The sequence below is a fragment of the Scomber japonicus genome, chromosome 2 (genome assembly GCF_027409825.1).
Source record: "Scomber japonicus isolate fScoJap1 chromosome 2, fScoJap1.pri, whole genome shotgun sequence".
Taxonomy (NCBI): domain Eukaryota; kingdom Metazoa; phylum Chordata; class Actinopteri; order Scombriformes; family Scombridae; genus Scomber; species Scomber japonicus.
In genome coordinates this window covers 34,431,919-34,459,803 of record NC_070579.1, presented here as the reverse complement: position 1 = coordinate 34,459,803, position 27,885 = coordinate 34,431,919, and the positions used below count along the sequence as shown (strand labels likewise).

Sequence of the window (27,885 nt, the reverse complement as noted above, 5' to 3'; positions counted from 1 at the left end):
CTGTGCAATAGGAACAAGAGTCAAAAGACGAGAGGGGGGGGTGGGGGGGAAGAGTTGGCTTCGGTGTTGACGGTAGGAGCAATGGGGGCGGGGGGTTGTTGTGGGTGTCAAAAATCCTTTGCTTCCAGTTTCTACCTGGAGATCATGGAGCTGGACTGTGATGAGGTGGTGGCGGCGCTGAGCTGCGAGAAGCCGCTGTGGCTCGACTCCAGGCTGGTCATCGAACCCCTGAGGCGAGAGAGATAGAGAGGGAGAGGGAGATCCAGAGAACATGTTAGAGGACACAAACTTTGCACTTTTTCCAGCTAATATCACACATATGCAAAAACCTGAGCAACCTCAATCTGCCAGTGACTAAAACTGAATGCATTCTGTGTGCACAAATCCCCATGCAGCCAAATCACACACACATACACAAACACACACACACACACACACACACACAAAAACACACAGAAGGAGGAGGATTCACTCTGTGTGGAACACAACACTCTCTGCCATAGGCTGCAACAACTAAGTGTTTCAGGGCTGTTAGGATTAAACTGTGTATGTGAGGGAGGATTTCAAGATGCTATAAATACTTTGTTTGTTCTAGTTTAAGTATTTTCATCAATACTATGGGTGAAAAGTGATTGCTCTTTCAGGGCAGGCTGTGCTGTGCTGTGCTGTGCTGTGCTGTGCTGTGCTGTGCTGTGCTGTGCTGTGCTGTGCTGTGCTGTAGGCTGAAGCAGATCCACTATCTCTCGTGCACTAACTAAAAAGCCTTCAGTGTCACGGCTTCCTGCAGGTGGCAAAGCATGGAGCATTTTTGTGTCTTTTTTTAATGTACTTAAAAAGAGCTTCAACATTTATAAATCAAGGTATATGTAGTAGAGAGGCTGCTTATTTCACTGGTTTGATTCCACTAGGTGTATACCTGCACATGATAATGCATTAGGATATTGTGAAATATAGTCAGAATATCTCTATCATTTTGCAAGAAAGTTTAAGAAATGCTTTTACTGATGTGTTAATCACGGTCATTTTTTAACACGTTAAATATTTCAAAATATTTCAAAATTTGTTAATAATTTTGATAGCACTAAATATATGTTTGTAATGCCTTGAGTCTGTTATATATGTATACAAATCCTTGTATAAAACATTACAGATATGTCAAAGAGAATGTTATCCACATTTTATATTCACTTAGTTCAGACCGGTGGTTTAGATATTTTTAGTCTCAAATAAATGTGTTTCAACAATTAGCACATCTTGTTAAATACTCCTAGAATTATTTAGATCAGGGTTGTGCAGTCGGGTCTGTGCTTTTAAAAGAGAAAAATAAAATGAAACAGTGAATGCATTGAAAGAAAAGTAGGTCAGTGGGTTTGTAGTAGAATGGATGAGTGAAGAAAAACAAATACACGCCTGCAAATGTTTGTTGAAGTGCATAGGGAAAGTGTGTGTGTTGTTCTGTGGGTGTACAGCAGCTAAGTGCAAGTGTGCTGAACTCAGGCCAGCCTTGAATTCTTAGTTTTGTTAGTCATGCAAGCGGGGTGACTGTAGCCAGCGAGTGAAGAGTTAGACTGCCTGTGGAAGGATCCTTTCTTCACTGGAGACACGCTCATAAGACTACGACACACTGTGTTAGCCGGCGCTAACAAAAACCAGCAAGAACAGATGCGAACAGGCATCTCTTTGCTGGATGGGAAGCGTGAGTGCCACTGAAGGGGACGTTCACATTAGCAACCAGAAGCAGCGGTGATGAGCTAGTGCTAAAAAGGAAAAAGGGGCAAACACTGAGCCACTTACAAACTCTGCACATCACAGCAAGCCGTTCTTCACAGGAAGAAGATAGAGCAGGAGAAGGAGGAAGAAGAAGAAGAGGAGGGGGTTGTGAGCAATAGAACAGGAGCATATTGGACAGAAAAAGCTGGATTAAAAAGGATTCTCCGAGGGATGGAAGCATCCTCATTTTAAAATCTGAGCCTAGAAAACTCATGATGCTTTCAGGGCATTTCATAAGGTCATTTTAGCAACATTACAGATTGAATTCATTCACAAGTAATAAGTCATACGTGGCACTATGTGGTAGGTTGTAGAAGGGAAAAACTGTAAGAAGACAGGAGTGAAAAATGAGCAGTCATAAAGGAATAATGTTTGAAATTAAAACTATTACAACATCATGGTAAAATGCTTCAAAACTTATTAAAAAATGATGGACACATATATACAGAACATGGACACGAGTGTACTTTTATACTGCATCTCTCTCTTTCTCTCTCACACTCACACACACGCACACACAGACACACACTAAAGGCTACCAACCTGAAGTCCTCAGAGCCCAACACCTCGGTGTAGTACATGACTTTACATTTGTGTGAGGACACCTGCAGGGTGGCCAGCACATCGTCCACTCGTGGCATGTTGGTGGCCGAGCAGGCTGTCATGTTGTGGAACTTCCACTGGAGGATGTAGAAACCTGGCCATCGTGTAATATGGGAGCCCTAAAGACAGCAGAGATTCAGAGTTCATAATACATAAAAAAAAAAACACATCTTGTAGAGAATTATCAAGACTATTACGCATCAATCCCGGTCATGGATCCTCACCTGCACACTCTCTCCCTCCTTGCAGGTGAGCGGGGACTCTACCATGCTGTAATCTTGACCCAGCGTCCAGGATTTGTCGATGAGCTGGACGTTGTTGCCTCCCGGGGAGGTGATGCCGTGGGCTCCCAGGGCGTCCTTGCGTGGTGGCTGAGGGGCCCGCTTGGAGTGGTAAATGTTGAAAACCACGTCGCCTTTGCAGACGTCGAAGTCCCAGGTGATGACGGAGGACGCGTCGATGATCTCAATCAGAAGCTGTTTAAAGGGATGTGGGGAGATTTTACAGGCAAGAAATGCAGAAGAGACACATTTGATCTCTTTTATGAACTTTCATTTGCTTTACTTGTTTTTAAAAAGAGGAAATAAAATGTGAGTTTCTATTTGTGACATTGCTGTCTCATTCACATGGAAGCCAAAACTGCTTCCAGAGGGGTGATTATGCATGACGATGCATCTGTCCCTTTGGTATGAATTATATAACGTGACTAACAGTTTGTCACGGCAGACAGATTATGTTCCACAGCATCACCAATTCAAAAAACAAAATAAAGTAATATACACTTTACAACCACTAGATGGCAGTAGGTTTACATCTGAGGCATTGTACAGCTATCTCTTTTCCTGCCCTACATATTCATTTAAACATCACTGCAGGCTGCCGTGTTCAGCCTCACCTCATGTGGAGCTCCTTTGAAGATGCTGGCGCTTTGGTAGATGGTCTCGGTCCACAGGCGGACATCCTCGTTCTCGAGCTCTTCCGCCGTGCGGTACATAGACTTGGGAACAAGGCCGCCCTCTGGTACCTCACACTGCAGAAAGAGGAAGCATGTGCACGGATAAACACACGTACGCATGCAATTGGGTCATTGAAGGAGATCTCAGTATGGGAGGTAAAACTAGATTTTCAAATAATAAAGTGTAACTCTTCGCTCACCATACACTCTCCTCCCAGGAAGTCAGGGATGATCTCCTTGTCTATGTAGTCCACCAGACCTCCGGGACCTTGGTAGTCATTGCCTGCATAGATCAGGAACTTCTTGCGGGTGTTTTCATCGATGAATGGACTCACCTAAAGGGCAGAGGCAGAAGAGGATGTGAGTTAGTGTCTACACAGGCTGCATAGCACCAGCTTTAACACTCTTCTATTCACTCCATGGCAAAAATGACTACAGTGTGCCTAAGTCTACATATACATACTGAACTGTAAGAGAAGTGTCACATTGTGTGAACTAGAATCTAAGTCCTCGCTAGTTCTCACCAGTGTCCACAGGACCGGGAAAACTCTGGGAGCTCTCAAGATAAGCAGGCGTCCCAGAGTCTCTGGATAGTTGGCTTCCACAACCTCAATGATCCTCAGCAGGGCTTTGACTCCTGGCCGCCACAGGTGACGCATGTTCAGACCCTCCAGATCTACCAGACAAGTCCAACAGCTACCGAAGAGGAAGGGACATGGATTAGTGTGTGGATAAACACACTCTCACTCACTCACACACTCACACACACACACACACACACACACACACACACACACGCACACACAAACACGCACAGAACAAGGCTGCAGCCTCTTTTGGACCACTTAGCACCTGTCAACCACAAGTGAAGCTTATGTGGTGAAGGCAACGCTTGCTAATTCTGGACCCCCCCCCCTTCACCTCCACCCTGCACTGACTAAGGAGTGTGACGTGGCAGCCATTCATAGTTCACATGCCTTCCTGCGTGGCTCTGATCCCGGCTGCCTCCTCCTGTTTGAGAGGCCTGACAGATGACAGATACCATCTCCATTCCCTCCCTCCCTCCCTCCCTCTCTTCTCACTCTCTCCACCGCCGTGTGGATCGGAGAACGGCCTCATGCATTCCTCTCATTCTGCTGGAGATAATACTCCTCCGGACTCGCTCATGGTGTGTGTTTGTGTGAGTGTGTGTGTGTGTGTGTGTGTGTGTGTGTGTACACCTGTGGCCTGGCTACAACAGGCTGCTGAACTGAATCCAAACAGCCTGTACAGTGGGTAGGTGGTTTAAAAAAAAAAAAACACATGTAGGTGGTTGTACTGACAGAATGACATCTTGATATTTAAACATGGTCAATGTGTAATGTATTAGTTTCTACCTCTGAAATGTTGCCTTTTTTAATATATTTATCAATCTTTTCCACTTCACCCTGTCTTTCTGTGGATCTATAACCACATTCAAAGACGAAAAAATATGGGTGCCAGTCACTTTTAAAAGGGATAAATTGGTTCTCTGGTCACCTGATGGGTCGCCCAAACACCTTGGTGTTCTCTTCACAGCGTCTCAGACCCTCCTCGTTGATTGACAGCACCTAAAAACGACACAACGCAAACTCAGTGTCATGTTACCACCTGACATTTCAAGCATGTCAAACCCTTGCATTGAGGGAAACACCATAAACAAGCACACTATTTATACATGAATTGTATACATCCTGTTGTTAATACACTTGTCAGGTCATGCTGCTTGACATTAATTCCCCTAACCTGTAATCCAAGAGCTGCCTGACCTCTAAACCTATTGACACGTGCACTTGTGGTACGTACATGTCTGAGCAGAGACTCCTCTCCGAGAGCGCGGACCAGTCCTTTGGTGTCCATCTGGCCCAGCCTCAGTATGTACAAAGGACGACCATCTGAGACAATAAAGCAAACATTCACATGACCCGCTGCGCTGCTTACATTCTACGTACGTTAAAGAGAAAAGGTCTGCTCTGTTTTACTGCCTCCTCCACTGTGTGGTATAAGACAATGAGAGAGTGTGTACACAGAAAAAAGCTTTTATGCTTTTATGTTTCATGCCCGTTTAAATAAATACTTGTGGAGAGACTGAATTAAAAGCTTAACTGCACGCTAATTTGACGTAAGAGCCACTAGAGGTGAGTAATGTCAACAGTAACCCTCTGTACCCTCTCAATAAGAAATCATGACTCAGAATAAAGAGTGTGTGGTAGAGTGTGGTAGTGTGTGTGTGGGCTATCTGGGTAACCTAGTAGCGCTGACAAATTGGCCTCAGGTTTTATTCATTTGTATGGCTGAAGACAGCCGGTTAAGATCTTGAGTGAGTAACTCGAGTCTGTAAGAAACTTGAGGGCTGAGATCTTCCTCTACTTACCGCTGCAAGAATAGCCAGCTCTGAGATGGCCTACATAAATCATGAGTGTGCACGCAGCATGTTTTCTTGTTCCACTGTGTTTGAGGAGTGCAGGTGTAGATGAAAAATTACCTCTGTCATGGTGGTGCCAGCCCCCGGTGTAGTAATCCTGGAGGACTTGTGGTGAGCTCCAGGTTTCCAGCAGGTAGTCCACCTGGTGCTGCTTCCTCCAGGTCAGGGACTGGCACAGAATCTCCCGGGCCTTGTCCATGTTGAAGTCCCTGGCTCGCAGGAAACGCAGGATGTGCTCGTCCTTGGGGATCTAAAATGTCAGGAGAGAGTGTTTAGCTGTTGTTTGTGGTTTTTGTGGACAATCAAGAGTCAAGTCAAGGATCAAGGAAAATATAAAACAAACATTGAACTTAAACACAACTTTCATAAAAATATCATTGTCAGCTGGCTAATTCAAACAGATTATTATAGTGTTAATGCTAGATTAAAGTACAATTTAAAATCTACTTCATCTTAATGTGTGTTGTGCATATGATCCTGATAATTATTCAATTTGGAGGCTGATATTAAATCTTTAAAAATGTTAATACCACAAAATATTATTCTGTTTTACAATATTATAAACTCTTCAATAACAGTGTGTCACCTTTCCCTTGTGTGTCTCCTGCAGCCATTTGCGAAGTCTGATGAGACAGCTCTCCTGCAGGGGGGTCAGGTCGCCAAGGTAACGTTTGATATAATCTGCATCCAGCTTATCTGCAGCACGAAAAACAGAACACCTCAAATTAACATGATACAGGAAACTAGGCTAATTAACCTCATAATATGTCAGTTCATGACATTTCAAAGCCGCAACCCTTTTTTGTAGAACTACTTTCTCAGTTTATTAAAAAGAAGTTTGCATTTAGTGCTGTGGGAACAGACCGTCAGGTGTTCCAGCCAGGATCTCAGTCAGGTTGTCCCCTTGAAGTGCACTGCTGTCCTGCTTGGCGTCCTGAGAGTCGCTGTCCTTGGCGTCGGCGGGTAGCGGGATGGAAATGGCGGGCGTGACCGCGAGTTTAGGGAGGACAGGTGGGCTGGCGGAGAGGCTGGTCGGCCTGGGGGGAGGCAGGGAGAGGGAGGAGGAGGAAGAAGTCCAGCGGGGCACTTGTGTGATCCCCTCATCTTCGAGCTCCTTCAGGTAGAACTCTATGATTTCTTTTCCCTGTGAAGAACACGAGAGAAGAAAAGTGTGAGAATTGTAGTAAAAATTGTGAGGGGCTGCGAATTAAAGGAAATGTATGACTTGATATCTTCAAACCAGATTCTGTCTATTCATTTAATATTACCAACATGAATGTTAGGTAATGAAAACACAGAGAAAATTAAAAAGGACAAAAGCCCACATCCATTCTAAATGAAGGCAGATGACTCACTGGGTCCACTGTTGAGGACCACTCTTAGTGATTATACAAGCTTATTTATACAATTACAATGTGAGACAGATTGACATACTCCCAATACCTCTGAATATTACACTGCAACTATACTTTGTGTGAATTCATGTTTCCATGTTCACACCAAAACTACAAAAGGCAAAATGTACATGTAATGATTCGATGTAACAACACACACCTTTTTGATACTGCTGGCATACTGCTTCATTGCAATTTTTTCCACTGTGCTCTCAAAGCCAAAGAAAGACTTGATGTCCAGGCTGGCGGTCTGCTCAAAACACGTCCAGTCCTCATTCTCCGGGTGGACCTGTTAACCACATATACATAGAGCATATATTGTATATCATACTGTAGTGACCAGCGAGGAAGAAAAGATGACTGTGTTACTATGGTAACCACACACCCAGCTTCACTAGATGATGACGTACGCGGAGAGCAATTTTCACACTGTGCACTATGAGTGGGTGTGTGTGTATGAGTGCGTCAGTCTGTCCATAGAAAATTAGCCAGCACTTTACACAGAGCTAAAAAGCGCACAAACATGCAAGAACCCACATTTCTGGTGTGTGGTGTAATGGTTAGAGGCTAATGTTAAACAGTGCTGCCACTTGTCAGGATTAACATATCAATCTTGAGACACTATGAAGAACTTTTTTTTCTATCTATCTTTACTTTACATCTAAGTAAATTCATTGAAGTAAATTTTTTCACATTTCCAAAACCTAAAATGTTCCTGTTAGTTTGGTGTACATTTTAAACTTTTGTTGAATTCATTTTGATTCAGGCTACGTCATTAAATTTGGACAGAAGTCAAGAGTTAAACGCATTCTGATGGCACTGCGCTGGTAGCTTCATTATCCCTGGCCACCAAAATATTTCAGCTTTAGCCAGGTCCATTAGCTCAGTCTAATTGAGCCGTCTATCCCAGTTACTGTTAGCACAGTGTGCTAAAGCACACAATAAGAACCTCTGTGTGGCCTTGGACCTAAAATTAGCGCTCTGGATGGTTGGAGGCTAATGCGATGTGCTTGACCTCATTAACTCAGTGCACACTCGTTCGGGGAGAGGCAGATCTGAAGTCAGAGTTAAGGATACAGTGCGCTGAGGAAGGCAGGCACGCTGGTTTCAGATCAGAATTTGAGAGCATTCAGCCAGAATGTAAAAAGACTGAATAATTTACTGGGAGAGTTGGGCAGAGATAGCTAGCAACATGCTCAGTGCTGGTCTAAACTAGGCTTTCTCTACAGGAAGGCAGGGAAGAGATTATGGACCGCACCGACATTAACATGAGTGTGCTGTCGGCCGCTTCCTGTTCAGCAGCTGAACAACTGCTTTACAGAGTGTGTGTGTGTGTGTATCAGTGAGCATGCAGACGTGTGCTTCTCTGTTACACAATGGGTTGAGTATGTCACAAGAAAGTGTCAGGGTTAGGGCTGGTTTTCCCTTCTGGGGCCACCTGGACTAAAAATGTATATTCATATGCTATAAGCTGCAGCTGGAGCCTGCACTGAATGCCGCCACTGACCGAATAGCAGCAGATCTCATGGATGATGACCCTGTTGGAGAAGGTCTCATTATGGGACTCGATATGGAGCGTCCTCTCTTTTCTGTTAAGTGTGTTCTTCTGGATGAAGTACACATAGTCCACGCCTGCAATCTGCAAACCAGAGACACAAAACCTCATGAGTCAAGACACTAAACTCACATAAGACACACTAAATTAAGCAAGTAGTAACCACAATGCACTGCGCTTCTGCACGATCTGATTAGTAATTTACCCTCTTGAGGAGGCGCGGGGCGTCCACGTCCAGTGCACAGCGGCGCTCGACCCTGTGGGTGGATCCGTCCTCGCTCGTTTCCTCTTCCACCACGTCGCTGGCCACGAACATGGGGATGAGGTGACAGGTGGGGAAGCGGCGCTCGTAAGCCTGGAAGAGGAAGGAGGAGCAGAGCGGTCATTACATGCAGGAGATATCTTTTCAGGTTTTAGGTTACATTCTTGAGAAGAAAAGGAGCAGAAAGAAAGAACAGTGAGTCCAATATATATCAGTGTTATCACTCTTCATACCACACAGAGGGCAGATCATAAAATCTGATGGCGGTGTTTGAGACATCGTCTCCTGTTTTTGGTAATAACATTGTACACTTCACACTTCACTTATCTATGAAGGTCGAAAGAATTTGAGATCTTTTCTGCACACCTATTCAACGTGCAAACAAAAAGCTCCTTCAAACTTTGCACTGTTCAATATTGGCTGTATTTTTTAATCCCTTTGCAACAAAGGGATTGACATACACAATAAGAGGCTCTGAGCCCGAGGGCAACGCTGCGTCTCCGAATTATGTGTTCTCATAAACGCAAGACACAAGCAAACTGTTGTGAAGACGCCAGGCGAGGCGAGCTGTTATGCAACAGGGGCCTTAACTGGCACAACGTGACCTCGGCAGCGCCCATTTCATCCCGTTTTTTTCCTCTTTATCACCACCATTATACCAATCTTGGATCTTGATTGGCGTGGTTGCATAACCACCGAGTCTAAACACGTACAGTATGTTCTTGATAACGTGTGCCAGAGATGACAAAAGTTAGTCAAAATAAAAGCTCGTCTCAGACTGTTCTCTATTTTGTGTATCCTTGCTGCATAAACTGATAATGTGTTGTTTTTTTTTCCCTTAATTTTTGATTGGCGTGTGCAGTCTCCAGAATATGAATGAATACATTTATCTTTCAGTGAATAAGCAAATATGTAAATGATGCAAGATTTCATTCCAGGTGCAATGCTATCAGCTGCAATCCTCTTCATCAGGGATGTAGTCTGCAAACACACAGCGTGCTTTGGAAATAACAGGGGCAGACTGAGATTTAAGCCTGAGGGAGGAGAGCGGAGAGCCGCTCACAAGACTTTTTGGGGTCGGCTGAGGTGGTGTCAGCTGAGTCCTGCTGAGAAAAGGAGCTGTGTTCTTTGGAGCACGGGATAATATATAAGTGTGTCTTAGAGCTCCTGTGAAAAAACGTGAGAAGAGAAAATCACTGCAGAGCTGAAGGTAGATGCTCTTGTCTGGAGCCTTTTTTCAGATGCAATGATCGCTTGTGAAATGCAAAACAGGACAAATAAGGGCTAGTTAGCACAATGTCGCCTTGTTCGGAGTGTTTCCACATAAACGGGCGTAGGTTTAGGCTGTTTAGTATGTGGAGCAGCAGCAGCAGCAGCAGCCTGTGTTTTGTGCAGCGAGTAGGCAGTCTATAGAGTTCAGCAGTTCCTGGCATACCGCTGCCAGGGATACTGAGTCGATCAGCTGCCCACTGTCCACTGATCGGCTGAATGCTGAGCTGGGTCTTTCAGCCCTGATGCTCTGGAACACTGGGCCGCCTGGGCTTTGTACTGCCGTCAGCGATAACGGCCGCTTGACTGTAAACATCGGTTCCACCCCGTTAAAAAAACAACCGTCAATAACAAACCCCCGAACGCACAAATGCCAGGCGAGCTGTCAATAACACTGTTGAACAACAACCTGAACAATAGGCTGACATAATGTGGAATAACACAGGGTTGACTTTACGTGAGATTGTGAATGCAAACTACATAAGGAACAAAAAAAGAAGACAGTCAAAGTTTAAGCTGCCCTCTTTTTGCACTGAAAATAGCCTGTTATAGTGTAAACAGGAAACGGGAAGGTCATGATTTTACTCCTTAAAAAAGGGATGTAAGGGCACACTGTTGTGCTACAGTGCTTCTTAAAATACACAGAGACCCCATCTGCTCATATCTGCTCATGTGACTGCCATTCAAATCATCATGGTAACTGCCATTTAAATAAATAAATAGACCTCAGCTGTTATGAAATGATTGGTTCCTAAATACGGTATTGTCTCAAATATTAGGAGACCCAGATTATAAGGTGGCCCCAGGCCCTTTTTCCTGTTTCATTTACCTGTTTTTGGAAAAGTACTTTCTGTAGTACAGTTACATACTCCCACACTCTCTCCTGCCAGGCTCTTGAAAGACTGTCAAACATTATTTTTTCTGGCAGTTAGCATTTAGCTTGAGTTAGCACATGTCTTTATGAGCATCTTATTAACTGTGACAGTGGTATTTGGCAGCTTTACACTGTTTATTTTTTTTCATTAGAGATGTTTAACTCATTTCACCCCTCGTTAATTATTTTCATCTGTGGCGGAAAAACACGTTACACAAGCCTTCAGAAAGTCCCGGAGGTTAAACTGGACCAACGAAACACTCACTATAAACAAACAACCCATAATGCAACAGTTGATTTTACACCGATACTTTATCCATTCAAAGACAGTATCTGATATTTCAAGACATGTTTCTGTTGTTCCAAAGAACCGTGGATGTATACAGAGGAACATGACGGATTTACTTCTTTCCACATCCACGTCCTGTTTGTTATTTGCGGACGCGGCTTGAGGTGTAATAGATGCATTTGTTTTGACACAAGGGATCTTCTCACTAATACAAACACGGCAGTATCGTTGTCACGTACACATGATATCACATATCAGAGGCAGAATTTAAGAATTAATTGTGCAGCATTATTTGACCAAATCGCTGATTTTAACAAAGTTAGAAGCTTATAAATGAGTCTTGTCACATGACGTTCATACTACATATGATTGGCCAACTGATACTGACAGCGTGTTGCAATAATTGAAAAATTTCTCAATCAAATAGACTGCTATTTGTCGATAATGTGCTGCTTAACACAATGTCCCAAATTCATTTCTTGGCCTTTTGACTTTTCTTGTTTGACCCTACCAACCAAGCAACACACTTTTCCATCCTTTTCGTGGGTATTTACACAAGATCTTGTTTTAGTTCGCAAACCCTGAAGCTCCAGTCTGTCCAGGATGCATCACCTTCAACAGGATCTAACCTACATAAATCTGCATTGACGATCTATTAAAGAGCCTCCCACAGTCACGCGTGTAACGTAATATGCTCTGCACACGTGACTCAAAATACAAATAAGGAAAGTGAAACCGAGTAAATATTTGAGTCATTTCACATTTGTCCAGATAATCACCTGACTCTATATTGATCTAGAAAGTATTGCTGGCAAACAGTGTGGAAGTACTGTATGTATTAAAGGATCCACCTGTTAAGTATTTTCTCTTCTTTTCTATTATAAAGATAAAATGTGCTGAATATGGGGAATACAGTCATAGAACCAGCTGCTGAATCAATTAGATACAGATCCAACATTTTATAGCATTGTCAAGTGTGTGCTTAAGAGTTTAACTACAATAATCATCTAAACCAGATTTCTACAGTGCTACTCAGTAACAGCAAAACATTCATGGTTGTACATGACGACATCCTGCCGCGTAGGCTGGGATAAGGAGAGGGCAGCGATGACACATCAACCCAAACACACCAGATCAGTCACAACTAAACTCCACAACAATAAATACATTAATCTTTTTGTTGTTTTCTTCTTCTCTTTTCCTGGAACACTTGAGTTAAACTTCAGAGTTTCCAGACCCGGCTGAAAACAACTGTGCGTGTGTAAAGAAGAAAAAGGGAAAAAGAATGCGAGAACATTGGTTTCTCCGGTCTCCATAGCGACAGGATATGTTGGGACACACCTCGGCCTGAGCCAGGCTATGAGTAATGTTTCCAGGAATTTTTTTTTTTGGCCGGGAGATTTCAGCTGCTTTCCAGGCGCACATGAGAGAAAAATATCAAAACAATACATGGTTACTTAATCCTTTCCTGCATGCATGCTAAACTTTTCCCCCCTCTCTTCTTTGGACAACATGAGTGACCCGTGAATGAGGATAATGGGGGGGGGGGGTACAGACGGAAAAATGAGAGCTCAGGAAGGGAGATTCAGGAAATTCAGGAATTCCGAGGGGATGCATAACATGTTGTAAGATTACAAAAGGCTGTGTGGTGCATGTATACGTGTATAACCGGTCATAAAGCAACAACAACTTTTTTTTTTAAAGTACTGGCAGGCAGCCCAGCCATTATCTGGCTTTAACTTGTGGCATAAAAAAACAAACTTAAATATAGATGTGAGCATGTTACAAACAATTACAGGAAAACCTAATGTTAGAACATGCCCTACATATGTTAATAGGAGATGGATAATATGATTAAATTGTCTTTCGCATACCAATTAACATAGCAATCAAGGGGATATGACGATACCTATCTCGATATAGCACATTTTTATTCCATGAATAAATAGTTGATCTGTTCCTTTACTTAACAATGCCTGTGCAGAAAGTTGTGCCATCTACGCTGAGTGCTGAGTCATACTGATGCCGACGCAACGACTTACAGTAAACGCAAAGTAGAGGAAGTGACAGTTACAAAACGTACTCATAACTCAAAATCTTTACAATTGTGGCACTGCGTATTTAGGCCATGTGCTCAAACGTGTGGCATGTGGTTAGAGAAGGGAGGATATGCGAATCCACCAGATTATTGTAATGTAAGTGCTGCGAGATAGTTGTAATGGACTGGATTAGAAGTAAGAAACACACGGCCTGACCCGAAGGCAAAGTGGTTTTAAACGAGAAACAGCTCTGATGCAATGTTGCTTTCGATTTACAGCTGTTCCACAGAACTAGAAGAAGCTGTTTAAGACATGAAGTGACTCGATGGTAAATATTTTGATAGATCAAGTTTTATAGACACAAATACACAGTCTAGACAAAATCATTCTGTTCTCGCCATCTTCGCTTCTTGGTTCTGTCGCGTTTAAACCTATTTAAAAGCTATTTGCTCACGTGGTCAATCCTTAAAGTGGGATGTGGTTCAACCCATGGACCTTGCGAGGTCTCCTTGGGGGACCGACACCAACTTCCTCGGTTGCAATGTCACATCTCTGGAGCTTGTGAAAAAGGGTTGTGTAATAGATACGAGGGTCGCCTGCACGGTCAGTCCCTGCTATTTTTGTCGAGTGGCTTTTCTGACAGCTGGGAAAATGGGAACATTTTGGTTAGGTTGGGAGGGGAGGGGGGCCGTTTTAAGATTAAGATGCTCGATGAGGACGGCTTAGAGATTATGTCAAAACATAACGCTGAACAAGGCTCACAAAAGGCTGGATGCGTTTGTGCTTAAGAGAACTTCTGACTGCAGTGACACGTGCAGATGTTCTGTACAAACTGCTTTTTGTTCCTCTTGCAACAAATAAATGAGGAATGCTGACTTGCACATTTGGTCTCAGTTATAAATCAATTCTGAACACATTACATATGTTGTTTTGTTGTTGGTGTTTGTGCGAAAGTAATAAAAGATTTAGCATGGCAGCATGAGTCAGCAAGTCCTTCATTAAAACGCTCGCTCACAAATTGTCCTTTCATCAATTCAGTGAATGCAGTCACGCTGATGAACTAGCCCCCCCCCCTCTGGTCAAACAACAGGCCACATTTATTGGCTATGCTGACACACTCCTCATGTTTCCTCATTAACCACCCGATACAGTTGAATAATCATGCCCGCCACAGTTGTCGTCACATATCAACAAAACTTGGCGTGGAGCGAGAATTGCTGGCAGGACTGTGATGTCATGTAGACCATGTTTGGTGGCAAAAATCATTACGAGTCTCTGCCCGTTACCCCTAGGCGATTCTGGGCTTTGACGCTTTTAGGGACGTCATTACATGGCTTGAGTATGCGCACCAGCCTTGTCACGTATTTGTATTTTTTGTTGTGGCGTTGTGCACTAAGCCAGTGCCGATAATTAACTGGACTGACTGGGTTGTGTTCGATGCTGCTGGTGTTGCTTTTGCAAAGAGGATGTTAGGACGCTGAGTCATGGTCACAAGAATATTCGAGAATATTTGAGCATATTAGGCACACAGATTAGTGTTTCCACTTCTGGTGCCAAATGACAGATAATGCCATGTTGAATGGGTGAATGAAGATTTTTTCTTTAGATTGATGGTTATGACGCATAAGATCTAGCTAGGCATCTGTTAAGCCGACATTACATTACAAAAAAAAAGGAGTCTGGGTTTGAGGTGACATAGGTTATAAAGAATGAGGTATAGAGAATGGCATATGGAGAGGAGAAAAATATCCTCCTGGTTTTCATTTCAGAGAGCAAAGCTATAAACTCCAAACTAGGTCATTGACGAGGACGGAGGGGGGAAGAGCAGAGAGGAAAGTTACTGAGCAGGCAGCTTTCAAATTCTGGGTTTCTTCTGATTGACTCAAAAGCACAGAGAAGTGGGAAGAATTAACAAAAACATGATGTCAAGATATGTTCATACACAAGAATTTGGACACAGGCTAAACTGGCTTATCAGGGTACTGTTGATGACTGGTGATCCGGAAGAAGGAATAGCTTTCATCCAATACGTGAAATCAAGAGGAGAGATGTTTTCCTGTGTTTGGATTTCATTTCTTTCTTCATATTTCACTTATTTGATCATGATCAGTTTCTCCAGATCTGTCTGGGCTATTTGATCCTTACACCTTTACCACTGCAATGATTGGAATTAAGCTGCGTGTTTATTACTAGTACATTCAGGTACAGGGCATCAGCTAAATATGTGGCATTTGATTTAACACACAAGTTTTCATAAGTTCCAGTTCTTTGAATGGTGCTGGCTCTATGACCATCACTGTTTATGTGACTGCATATGCTGTGTAGGTATGCAAGCTTAATTTAAACTACCATACTGACACAGGCCATTTCTGTAGTATAGCCATAGGAAAACAGGACTTGAGTCATAAATAAATGAGCATAAGTCATTTTCTTCTAATCCTGAATTAAATAAATGGTCACTATCTTTTTGCCCTTGCTCCACTTAGAGGATTTACATGACAACATGAATAAGATGCCACTTTGCACTAGGCCTGCATAAAATCTAAGTGTGCATATGAACTCTACAGTTCATATGTCTTCTGCTGTAAAATGTACACTGCTAAGAGATCCCAAACATCCCAAAAACCTATGTCCACTGAATAAAGAAGTTAAATTAAACAGAATTTGAATTTAAATAAGACATTATAATTATAGGAAGTTGAAGTTTAAACTTCCCCCGCTGCCTTTAAAATATTTTCCTGTTCTTCTTTTGTTCTGTTTTTGAAATCATTTCTAACTGTAGCAATGTCAAAATAAAAAATATGTGCAGGGGGAAAACAACTGAAATTACTCAATAAATATAAATGAAACAGCTAATGTTTTCCATTACAATCACCAAGGCTCTGGATTCCTCCCAACAGAGATCTAAAGTATGAAGGGGGAAAACTAAAGTGGAGTAAAGCCACTAAATCAGGAGGAAATTAGATTAAATCAGGAAAATCCATTCGTTAATAACGTGATGATGGAAAGAAAAAAGGAAGAAGTCGACTGTGAGAGAAATGCCTGGATGGACTATGAGCACATGCTACAGTTATTTTGTAATTTATCTTCAAAAAAGCAAATGAAAGCAATAACATTATGTTTCTTAGATGTTTCAAGCCGATGCTTTATTGTGCATGTTCATATTGTGATGATGAAAACACAATTGATCGGTCAGTTCTACTTTGCACAGTGTCACTTAATACATTATTGATCGGTCGAAACTTTAACAATGACCCTTTTGACAAATGATTAATAACAAACATTCACAGCTGTGTTCGTTGTCCCTGCTGCAGCTGCTGGGACCCAAACGACTGTACTAAGACCTCAGTTTGCTCCATTAGGCTGCTTTCACTATGACTCATCTCAACCTTTTTTAATGATTGTGTATTGACTGAGCATTTGAATAGACGGCGGCTCTTAGAAGCTGAACCAGGTGAAACCACTCTTGGGAAAAGATGGTGCCATATATCAAAGGGCCTCTATGCTCCTGTTCTCTGTAGCTGGGCCGACCAGTTAAACAGCTTTACACCTCAAACGCTGCATAGATGCTGTGTTGATATCGTACTATTTCATTACTAAATGTAGTATTTGCCATGCAATTAAATTGTTTGAGCTGTTAAGTCTTGAATATATGTTATATTTCTGACACTTTCAATTCTCTAAGCAGAATTCGACTTTGGTCCATCACAAGTGTTCAAATTGTTTGTTTGTACTGATGCGACACCTACTAGTTTGTCTAGATTAGGCCCATTCTTTCTCCACCCATCAGGTCAAACAGTGACTAAGCCTAGGTGTAGAGTGGATGTTGGGTAGGGGAGAGAATGAACTGATTGAACAGATGCAACAATAGAGCCTTTGGTCTCTGCATGCCATACCACCCACTTCTCTCCTTCCACTGAGCTCACTGCTATAGTGTGCATTGTAATGGCAAAACCGCCTGGAACTACCAACTTGGAGAGAAGAGGAGGAGGAGGAGGAGGGAGGGTCCAATCTGCCAAGGACATGGACCTTATATAAGTGTAAGGTCCTAAATATTTGGTGGGCCATGCAATACACTAAGCTGTGGAGCTAGGTGATGCATGCATGACTGCTTATACGTGTGTGTGCAGCAGAGCAGAGAAAGCAGAAGGACGGCCATCTGCCGGCTATCAAAAAGCCATCAGAGTGGGAATGAGAAATGCTATGCAGATTTCTGCTGGTGGAAGAGCTTCTTTAGATGTAACTGTACGTCACTGTAAGCTTTCACTCTGCAAGCTCATTGGAAACATACAGGAACTAGTGACAATGTGAGGAAACAGTGTTGAGGGTAAAGTTCATCTGCATTTAAGCCCCACTAAACTCCAAGTCATGGAGTAAAATAGATTAAAAAATTAAGAATAAATTTGAGATATTCTTCAAGAAAACATGCTCAAATTGGCGTGTTCTTTTCCACAGCTTGTTATATTTAAGAAGACATTTAGTGCTGATGGAGGGAAAAAGAAACTTTAACACAGAACATTGTTACACATATTGTGTCTGAACTACGTTTAAACATCGAAATGATCGTCTTTGCTCTTTACGCAGATCTGAATCACCGCTGATAGGCCAATAAGAATTCCTCATGAGCAGTGAGTGACAGGAAACTGCGGCAAAAATAATGCAAAATATCCATTCATTCATAAATATGTGTGTGAGTAAGCAGCGTGACCGTAAATGGAGCCAAATTGTGGTAAAGACTCAGCATAGTTTTATGTTCACTAGCCTTCTGAGATTTACTCAAACTGAAAACCTAGCCACATTGGGCACTTGGCAGGTGTTAAATTAAGACATGCATACTAAAGCTGTCACAGTGGACTGTATACGTTCCTATTAATGTTACATAGCTGCCGCATAGATCTGAGTCACTGTCCGTTGCCACACTGTAGCATGATTGCGGTGTAAAATACGCTAAAGGGTCATTGTGTAAGGGTATGTGTGAAGACATTCATCCGTGTCTGGCAGAGCGGAGTGGGGTGGGGGAGGGGTGGCTTGTTGGGGCAGCGTCTCGACCTTGCAGCAGGAAAAAGAGGGTGAATGAGTGTCCTACTGATCAGTGAATGAAATTAGCTCCAGTATTTTCTCATAAGCCCTTACAGTCACCTGATGCTGCCGCTGCTGGTAATGGTACAGTCATTTCTTAATGCAGTTAAATGATGAGCTCCTCTTCCTACGACAGGCCCATAACTCTTCATTGCTTTTGGCAAACAGCATCTAGCGGTAGTAAGTGAATTAGATGCTGCGGAGAAAAGCTCTGACGGATTCATTCAGAAGAGTGGATGGAAATTTTCTGAATCAGAGGAGACAGGTGCAGTGCTGGGAAAAAAAAAAGCTCATGACAAAAAAGCAGCAACGTCAGCAAACATTTCACTAGGACAGACTGTATTAAGTTTCCTTCCTGGTGTAAAACTTCCCCTTCAATAAACGACAGTGAACGATGAGTAATCAGGTTTCATATCTAGTTGTCAGTGTTCTCTTTTTCAATGGATCAGATTGTGTGCATTAATACAATGACCCTTTTTTTCTGTCAAAGCAAGCCTGACATGCAGGTGAATTCGACACGGCTTTAAACGTGAGACCGTTAGGTGATATGAGTGGCTGACAAGCCGGCGGCTCACAGGCGGATTAAAACAATAAGAGTAAAGCTCAGGATGTATTGGCGACAGGAGAATTGGGCTGCACAAAAAAAGCCCTTAACCAGACCGGGCCATAAGTGGGTCAGGACATGGTGGGACAGGATGTCACCGTGGCAGGGCTGCTCTGAGATGAGCCAGGGCTAGATTGAGGGAAGGGGGACAAGCAGGATGAGCCAGGTTTAGAAACACTGGCTCGGTGATAAACAGGCACTAAAACGAATGCATTGGCGGGTCCTGATGCAGGGATGACCCACATATCCACAAATACAGGCTGGCAATAGACATTTTACTGGATCTGTGCTCCTAAGTACAGTAGCAAAAAAAAAAGATATCATCAGTAACTTGAGCTGTGATGAGTGTGAGCTCTTATCTGAAACAGCTGACTTTTGGTTTGTTATCTAACTAACCAACAGGCAAAGCAGACACTGATGAGCATCTGTTGGCCTCTTGTACTTCCTCGAATAAAAAGGTCCTTTTTTTCTGCTTTGAATTAGCTGAGGCTGACTTTTAAACTTTAAAATATCCAGCAGTCAGCAATGATCCAGAGTGAAAAACTATTCTCATGCTGTTTTTTTTTTTTTTTTTAGAAAAACCCTAAAAAGGAAAGAAATCAAAATGATCTTAAATTCTCGACAGAGCCGCAGCATGTAACACAATGCACAGAAATCAACTGTACAACTGGTTATATATGTTTTCTGTAAATAGACAATGACGTCTCCTTTCACCTATGTGATGAGAACATATCTCATTATTAGGCAGGCCAGAGGTTTTATTCAAAATGAGTTGCACAGCTGGTCCTGTTTCATTCACTTGCCAAGCCGAGATAAAAGGCAGTTCATGCAACTCTGGAAAAATAAGAAGAGAAGAAGAAGAATAGGAACCAACCATGTTCAGTCATAAGCTGCAGGCTTCATTAATGAGCCTTTGTTAATCAGCAAACAAAAAGGTTCCAGTCTAACTTTGCAGTGGCATGAAATGTGTGAAAGCATGTGACTGAGTAGGAGGTGTGTGTGTCATTGTTCACTTTCACTAGAGTCAAAACATTTCCCTCTCCACGGAGAGGGAAATGCTGAAATTCAGAGAATGTGAAGTAGCACAGTTGTCAGCTAGAGATTACTGTATGGACGAGCTGAGCCGAGCCTAATAAAACAGCTCATATAGTGTGGTCCACTCGCCCTTGTGAAAATTCAGTTTCCGTCAAATTTAAGATTCATTCCTGCTCTGTTTCCTAATTGTTTGGCCTCATTATTCTGTGTATTCCACTTACTAAACTGCATGAGTCACATTTTCAACATTACACCACTTTACTAAACGATGACACATTATTTCTGGTGTGCTATTTCTGATACTGTGCACACATTTCGGTTACTAACGTACACGTATTCATTTGCATCGCCGCCGCTGATGTGGGAGATTTAGTCAGCGAGAAGGAAACGTCCCCAGTTGTTGATGGTGCTGTGAGAATTACACTGGCATGGCACATCCTGTTCTTTTCCTCTTTGTCCTCATGGATTAACTACACAGCCATACGTTTCCATGGAGCAGGTTAGCAGACCACAGGCTTTGCCTCACTTAATACCCTCACTGTGCAGCATGGGTACTAATCTAGGAGTTATGGGACTTCAGGGGAGTTGTTGCTTTTTAACCTCAGAGTTAGTGTGTTATTTAGTATTCCAGGTTAATCAGTTTGTTTGTTTTATATATTATTCGTCATCTTTACTGAGGTGTTTCTTTATCGTGGATGTGTGCCAGTAGCAACTGTCCCTTCAGGCCTGAAACAACAGCAAGAGAGGGGTATTGTGCTGGCTGACATTCCTCTGTGACTCCCTGAGGACACACTAGAGGCTCTGAGGCTGGACGCCGGCGATAATAGCAGCGGCACCATCGACTACATTTCCTGTTATTGAGATGCGGCGGCGGACTCAAGGGACCGCTGTGGCTGAGGGTGATTTTTTTTTAAAAACAATAACAACACACTCCTGCTGTACTTCCTTACTTCAGCGATACTCTGAATCGCCCTTAAAACACTAAATTTGCAGGGGAATGAGAACGCTTTCAAGGTTAATACTAACACACATGGGTGTTTGTTTGATGGAGTCAGCTGTCGGTACACAGCACCCCCCCCCCCAACCCCCCCGCCCCTCGATGATGTGCACAGCTCTCAGAGATGGAACTGTTGTTGACTTCAGTTGACTTTATCTACAAAAGGAAGTTCAGCGTTTCCTATGAGGGTACACACCGTGAATCTGCACTTCACTCCGACGCCCTTCTCATCTTGCTAGTTCTTTCGAGAGTGACATGCAATCTTCGACAAAACAGATGTGATGGCAATAAATCAGAGTGCCACATTACAGTGCAATCTTTGATTAAGTGTTGTGTCTGGTCCTGTCGAGCATATTTGTATGGCGCTTAATTACTGCTGCAATCTTAAAGCACAAAGCCAACGAGTCAATATTAAAACAAGGAAAGCTACAACACCCACTGCTATGGGACTTTACATTAACTGTTTGTTTCACATTCATTTTCTTGCTTGTGCAATTTCATTTAATCCATTAGTTGATGAATCAGCAACTTTTTTCTTTTTAATGGGATTTTAAAAAGGAAAAATGGCCCAAAAATTGGTCGATTACAGCTTTTCAAATCCTTTATGTGTCAAATATGAAGGTAAACTGAAAGAGTTTGGATCAGACGACACAAACACAACTAAAGACATCAAACATTAAAAGGCATTTTGAGCTCTAAGACATTATAATATACATTAATATAAACAATTTTCACTGTTTTTCTGAAAAATCAATTACTTGATAATGAAAATAATAGTTAGCTGCAGCCGTACTTGTTAGATATGTCTAATCGGTGTTATATATACACACATGGGTATCTCCACTATAAAAATAAACTGGATTATCATTAAAGTCTACATTGGTCAAATGTATTTAAGGCGTGTATTTTCATTATTGTTGCAGTTTTGAAGCCAACAGATTAGATTTTTAACTGCCAAGTACAAGCAGTGAGAAGAGTGTTAAATCTGCCAAAGAAGAGACATGAACACTGGGAACACAGACAGTACCATGTTGAACGCAGGGTACAGTAACCGCTGCAGAACAAAAACAGCTGAAGGGCATCATACATCCGAGCTTGACTTATGCAACAGAACACTCAAGCCACAGCGGCGTTAGCTGGAGGTTTCAGTACTCCGATAGCACCTGTCAGTGAGTCTCTGAGTGGCTCCTTGAGGCCGAGTGAGGAGAGAGATGCTACATTTCTTCTAGACTGCAGGAATGCATTTAAAGGCTTTAACAGAGGAATGTAGAGCCTTGGTTGTTTGTTTTTTTTTACCCTTAGAAGAGTATAGGGAAATTTCAAAGCAGTGACAGTATCCAAACAGTGGAGTCAAGTGGAGAGAGAACACCAAATTCTTCAAAGCGAAATGTCAAATATAATCCCCCCCCCCCCCCCCCCGGCCGGCAGACGAAAGGGAGAAGACATTACAGGCGAGTGTTTCTGAAACCTCACATAGAGGAACTGCAAGGAGGAATAACAAGGCTTGACTGAGCTATGGCTCTGTATAGCCTATGTGTATTCTTTGGAAATAGTGTCATTTCTCAAACTGCTTGGCAATATGTCAACCTTATATGCTTTGGGGGAAAAAAGTGGGATTGCACAAAGAAGCTGATTGCACACGTAAGATAAAGAGTCCGCTGTGTTGAAGCTTTCTGACAGTTTCGCCACAAATGCAGGACGTTGTTATGCCAATACAATTGCAACGGTGACAGGCCAGCTGTAGAGGAAGTGAGACGGGAGAAATTGCACTGGAATTTCAATATAAAAAAAAAAACACAAAAAAACAGAAGGAGCCAGCGAGTGTTGTGACGCACTATTATGTCTGCTCTGCAGTGTCTGCAAAAATACTCACTGCAGAGAGAAGTCATAAGGAGGGAAAAAGAATCTAAATGCACCGGCTTCATAAATAGATGGAGATCTACGTCTTGGCCTCTTGCTTGTGTCTTAACAATTACATGACTAGACAGAGCAAACATTATCTTCTGTTTCCAACTTTTGACATCCACCTTATCCTCTGCTGCCCTACTTTAGAAAACACCCGTGCCTCTTCGGTTCAGTTTCTCAAAATTAACCCCCCCGCCCCAATCCTCACAAACCCGTGAGGTGGGTCATCTTCAGCTCAGTCTGCTCTACTATTATAACTGCCCCCCCCCCCTCAGCTGCATGTGCAGACCCAGGTGTCGGCACCGGGGCCCTCTATTTATAGCCATCTGTTTGCCCCGGTGCTCAATCCAGCCTGCGCTAAGGAGATTTAGTCTCCCTGCATCCTCTCTCTCTGACCCGGTGTAGAAAGCTTATTTCCATTTAAAGAAATCGGCACCTGTCTAGAACTTGCCGTGCTACAAAATGCGTGATGGGGTTGTAACAAAAGGAAGTCGTTGCTAATTCACTTCCTGATCAGCAGAGGACCGGTCATTTAAATGAATAAAGCATGAGGAGCTATAGATTGCTGGTATTATCAGCACGGCAATAAAGCGTCTTTGACTAATGAGACTTGTTTGGTTGTATAATTAGTATCGCTCAGGTCAAGATATTTGATGGGTAGCTCATCCATCCAGTGTGTCTTTATAGTTCACACTGTGTTCTGTTCTTTACTCTTTTTGGAGTAATGAAAATAGATCCATTAAGGCCCTTCATCAGTGATGGAGCATTTACAGCCACTCATCCCCCATCTTACATCACGAGGGAGCAGCTACAAAATGAGAGAAATCATGCAAATCCAAACTCACTGCACTCCACGCGGCCACTCATGCTTAAAAACCTGAAGGAACACAGACAGCAGCGAGGGAGGCAGCCGATCGCTGAGAGCTGTGCGCAGCATTTAATTTTTTATGCCGCAAATGGACTGCAAGCACCAAGCCCGCTGTGAAACCTCTGTTTGACACGACGGACTCGTTACGCTGTGTGTTCAGATGCTGAGCATGCAGATGTACGGCCGGGTGTTTCCACACCTCAGTAACAAAAGAGTGGATTTTAGAGCTTGAGATGACAAGTAAGCGAGATGTAGTGGGCCGTGTCCATAGCTGTCATGACATCAGTGTGTGTGTGTCAGAGGTCTAAAACGTCTTAATTATAGTCATCATGGCAGCTGCTTAATCATTGGTGTGTTTTAGGCAGCTGCGTGAGTTCAAACTGCATGCAATTAAAGAAAAAACAGCTGCAAGTCTGTTTCTACTATCAGAAACATTAGTTGTGATGATTGTTTGGATTTCATGTTTCTATTTGGAACAAATTTATGTTATGATTGCTGGTCAGAAGCCAGTTTTGTAGTAGTGTTGCTGTAGGTTATGCAGACCACTGACTATGCAGCTTACCAACACCTAACGCGAAGAGAAAAAAGGTGACACAGTTGCCAACAGTGAAAACATGAAGAGAAGCCTTTGAATCTATGTACAAACCACATGCTAAGGTGTGTGATTCAATGACCTTACACAGGTGTGACCTCTAAGGCGCCCACTTGCAGGCGTTACATAACTCTACAGCGTTTGCATGCAATATTAATGTAGACATGAGGTCAGGACAGCAAATACAGGCGTACAAAGTAGACACTTACCGCCATCACCAGCTCGAAGGGATGTTTGTACACCCGCACAGGTGACTGGTACTTCTGCACCATGTTGGGGATCACAGTAACTTCAACAACCTAAAACAACAAATAAACATCAGAAGGAGAAAAAAAAGAAAGAGTTAATTATGATGACAGGGAATTGTGGAATACAGAGAAGATGAGATGTATTTGAGGCTGCATTTGATTCGCTCTTGGCACCATCACAATAACAGTGCGCCGAGTGCCAGAATTACAGCATTATAGCAGCATCTGGCCCTAAAACAGGAGACTCAGCGTGTAATTAAATAAAGGTGTGCTTTGGCTGACTGCTTCAATGATGCCAGGTGCTCGTGTGTGCGCGTGTGTGTGTTGGCCAGCGGCTGAAAGAACGAGAAACTCAATGCATAGTGAAGGGCTGCAGGAGGGAACTCTCCTGAGCCGTGACCGAGGACCTCATTGATCAATGGATGCAGCATTTCCCGCTCGTTTATCAAACAGGGACCCAACCACTGCAATGGCATTTACTGCAAACTACTGGGGATATAAATATGCCAGGTCCGACTGTTGCCTCTGCAGGAGCTCAGGTCACAAATCTATAGGACAGCACTCCATGTAATGATTTTTAAAAAGAAAGAAAAAAAATGCAGGTGCTGTTCATTCTTTATAATGTAAACAGCACATTCTCATTGCTGGAACATTTGAGCAGAGTGAGACTGAGGGTGAAAACAGGAATCCTCTAGTTAAACCGAATAGTTAAAAACAAATGCACATATTTTAAAGGGGAAAAAAGTGTAAAGGATACATTGTGCTTATTTCAGGTTATTTTAAAATAAGTTCAAAGTGTGATCTGAACTGAACATGATGTTTTGTGGTTGTCCAGCGTGCTGATACATGTCTGGGACTCTATGCTATGCTGTGAATGCAACATAGCTGCGGGGAGAGGGCTGAGCTACCGTCCCAGTACTACTTTACAGAGGGATCAGGGCAGGCAGGCAGGCAGGGAGGCAAGACTAATAATAAACCGGGTTAGGACAGAGAGCACAAATACAGGTCGCCACAGTACACCTTCTCTAAAGACCACATATCTAAGCATTGCTACAGCAATATATAATTACCGTCATGATTCAGGATCTGCCAGCACATTCGAAGACACGTCAAAACAAAACCATTACTTTCTAAAGTTGTGATGACATGTCAACAAGGAAACACACAGTTCCAATCAAACAGTTATCATCTTTTCTATTATCTACATTATCTTTCTTGTAGCCGATTTTCTCCTGTTTTCGTGTTAGAACATTTCGCTGCTTGTTAGTGTTCTGAATGCTTTCGTTTTTCCTCTTGTTGTGTGAACTGCTTTGTTGTCAGTGTCAGAGGAATCCAGTAACATTCTTTTTTTTACTGAACCACACATGTGATACTACACAGATTTTCAATAGTTAAATGTATTGCTTGAGGGATAAAATGATAAATAAAAGTAAAGTCGGTAACTATTTTGACACAACAACCTCGACGCTGGTTCATAACAGTTGCCACGCTGACTCGTTTCATCGTTAGCTTTACACAACACAGTAACGATAACTGGAGAGTAGCCTCGCATGCTAGCGCTAACTTTACAACTCGGTGACAAAAAAAACACACAAAGGCGGCTTACTTACCGATAATTAAACCCGTTACAGAAACTATGACTGGTTTTGTCTGGTTAGTCGTCGTTTCTTCTCAAATGGGCTATCCGAGTGGACTCTTTGCCATTCCCGTCCTCAGCTCTCTCCACTTCGCCGGGTCCGACAGTTAGCTTTATTGTGCTAGCTGGCCATGTAGTCGGAGTGAGTGGCTAACAGGCTAACCCGGGCAGGTTCCTCCTCACAGCCCGGTAACGAGAGACACAGTAAGAGCTAGAAGAACGAAATATCCTCCCCCCACCTAATAGTCCGCTGTTAAATCACGCCTAAATGGATGAAGTGTCGGCACGGGAGGACAGCGTCCCTCTGTCAGTGCTCTCCTCCTGCCACGGTCGTCATGCTGCTGCTGCCGACGCTCCTCCCCGTTTTTGTGTCGTTACAGTAAGCTCAGTTTTTTTCCATCTTCCAGACTCACAGCTGCTCAGCTGAAGGACAAACGCGACGACACAGGCACCCGTGGGCAAAGCAAACACTTACATGTGTCACAGTGTCGTCATGTCACTGCATTCATGTTTTATTTTTAAAGAATTTGGTTTGACTGAACTGAAGTGATTTATTGTATGCTACGTTTATGTGCAGGTTTAAGGTGTAAAGCTCTTTCTTGGTGACGCACATAAAGCATACAACTGGTTCTTAAACTTATTATCATCAGGGACCCATACACTGGCTCAAATTAGGCTCCTGACCCTGATTTGATAAGGTAGTGTCCAGTCCTACGGTATGAAACATATGACCAAAATAGTCACACATTCTGTCATTGTGTTTTTATGAGTGGAATTAAAGTGATAAAGCATTCCTCTTTTGCTGGGACCCCTCAATGACCCTTAGTATACAATACAGTGTGCAGTGAAATGCACTTTAGGTCCTCCTAGATTAAAGCATTACATACAGTCACCAGCCACTTCATTAGGTACACCTGTACAATCTTATTCAATCCAATACAACACCTGCTGTTGTATTGGATTGAATAAGATTGCACAGGTGTACTTAATGAAGAGGACGTGAGTGTTTATTCACAATACAAATGTATAAGTAAACATAAAGAAATTTTAGTACTGATAGTTAAAAGAGACAATGAATAGTAAAATTAAGATGGAAACAGATCATGTAAACCAGTATTAATGGAAAGTGAATAAAAGAATAGATCCTGTAAAGCATTTCAGGTATCAGCAGCATGTTTGTCCACAGTTTTATTATGCAACCAGCTCAGCAGTGGTTATCGGATTAATTTCATTATGTTTCCAGAGCAGTTTAATGAATGATCAGATTTGTTGTGCCACTGGATCACGAATATTGTCACTAAGGAGAAATGATGTTGCAACTGATACTGCCGTTTCCTCATAAAGGAAAAGGCTACACCCAGTACGAATGTTTGCACATGCATTAACAAAAGAATGGCCAAATTGAAGCAGATATCCCAAATATAAGCTCCAATTTTGGGACAACTACAAATGATGGATTCTGCCCTTC

The 27,885-nt window shown here is 42.7% G+C and overlaps 1 protein-coding gene across 1 annotated transcript; it reads right to left on the bottom strand.

The window, feature by feature from the left end:
- Nucleotides 1–49: 49 nt before the first annotated feature.
- On the bottom strand, nucleotides 50–26,750 carry si:dkey-237i9.1 (SEC14-like protein 1). Its single transcript, XM_053328534.1, has 16 exons — nucleotides 26,392–26,750; nucleotides 24,743–24,832; nucleotides 8,926–9,075; nucleotides 8,673–8,804; nucleotides 7,326–7,454; nucleotides 6,636–6,915; nucleotides 6,358–6,467; nucleotides 5,832–6,021; nucleotides 5,153–5,241; nucleotides 4,847–4,917; nucleotides 3,853–4,024; nucleotides 3,529–3,663; nucleotides 3,269–3,403; nucleotides 2,598–2,849; nucleotides 2,314–2,492; nucleotides 50–228 (listed from the first exon to the last, which is right to left on the bottom strand). The coding sequence occupies exons 2-16, from the start codon at nucleotides 24,803–24,805 to the stop codon at nucleotides 132–134; spliced, it is 2,184 nt and encodes a 727-aa protein (XP_053184509.1). The 5' UTR covers nucleotides 24,806–24,832; nucleotides 26,392–26,750; the 3' UTR covers nucleotides 50–131.
- Nucleotides 26,751–27,885: the final 1,135 nt, after the last annotated feature.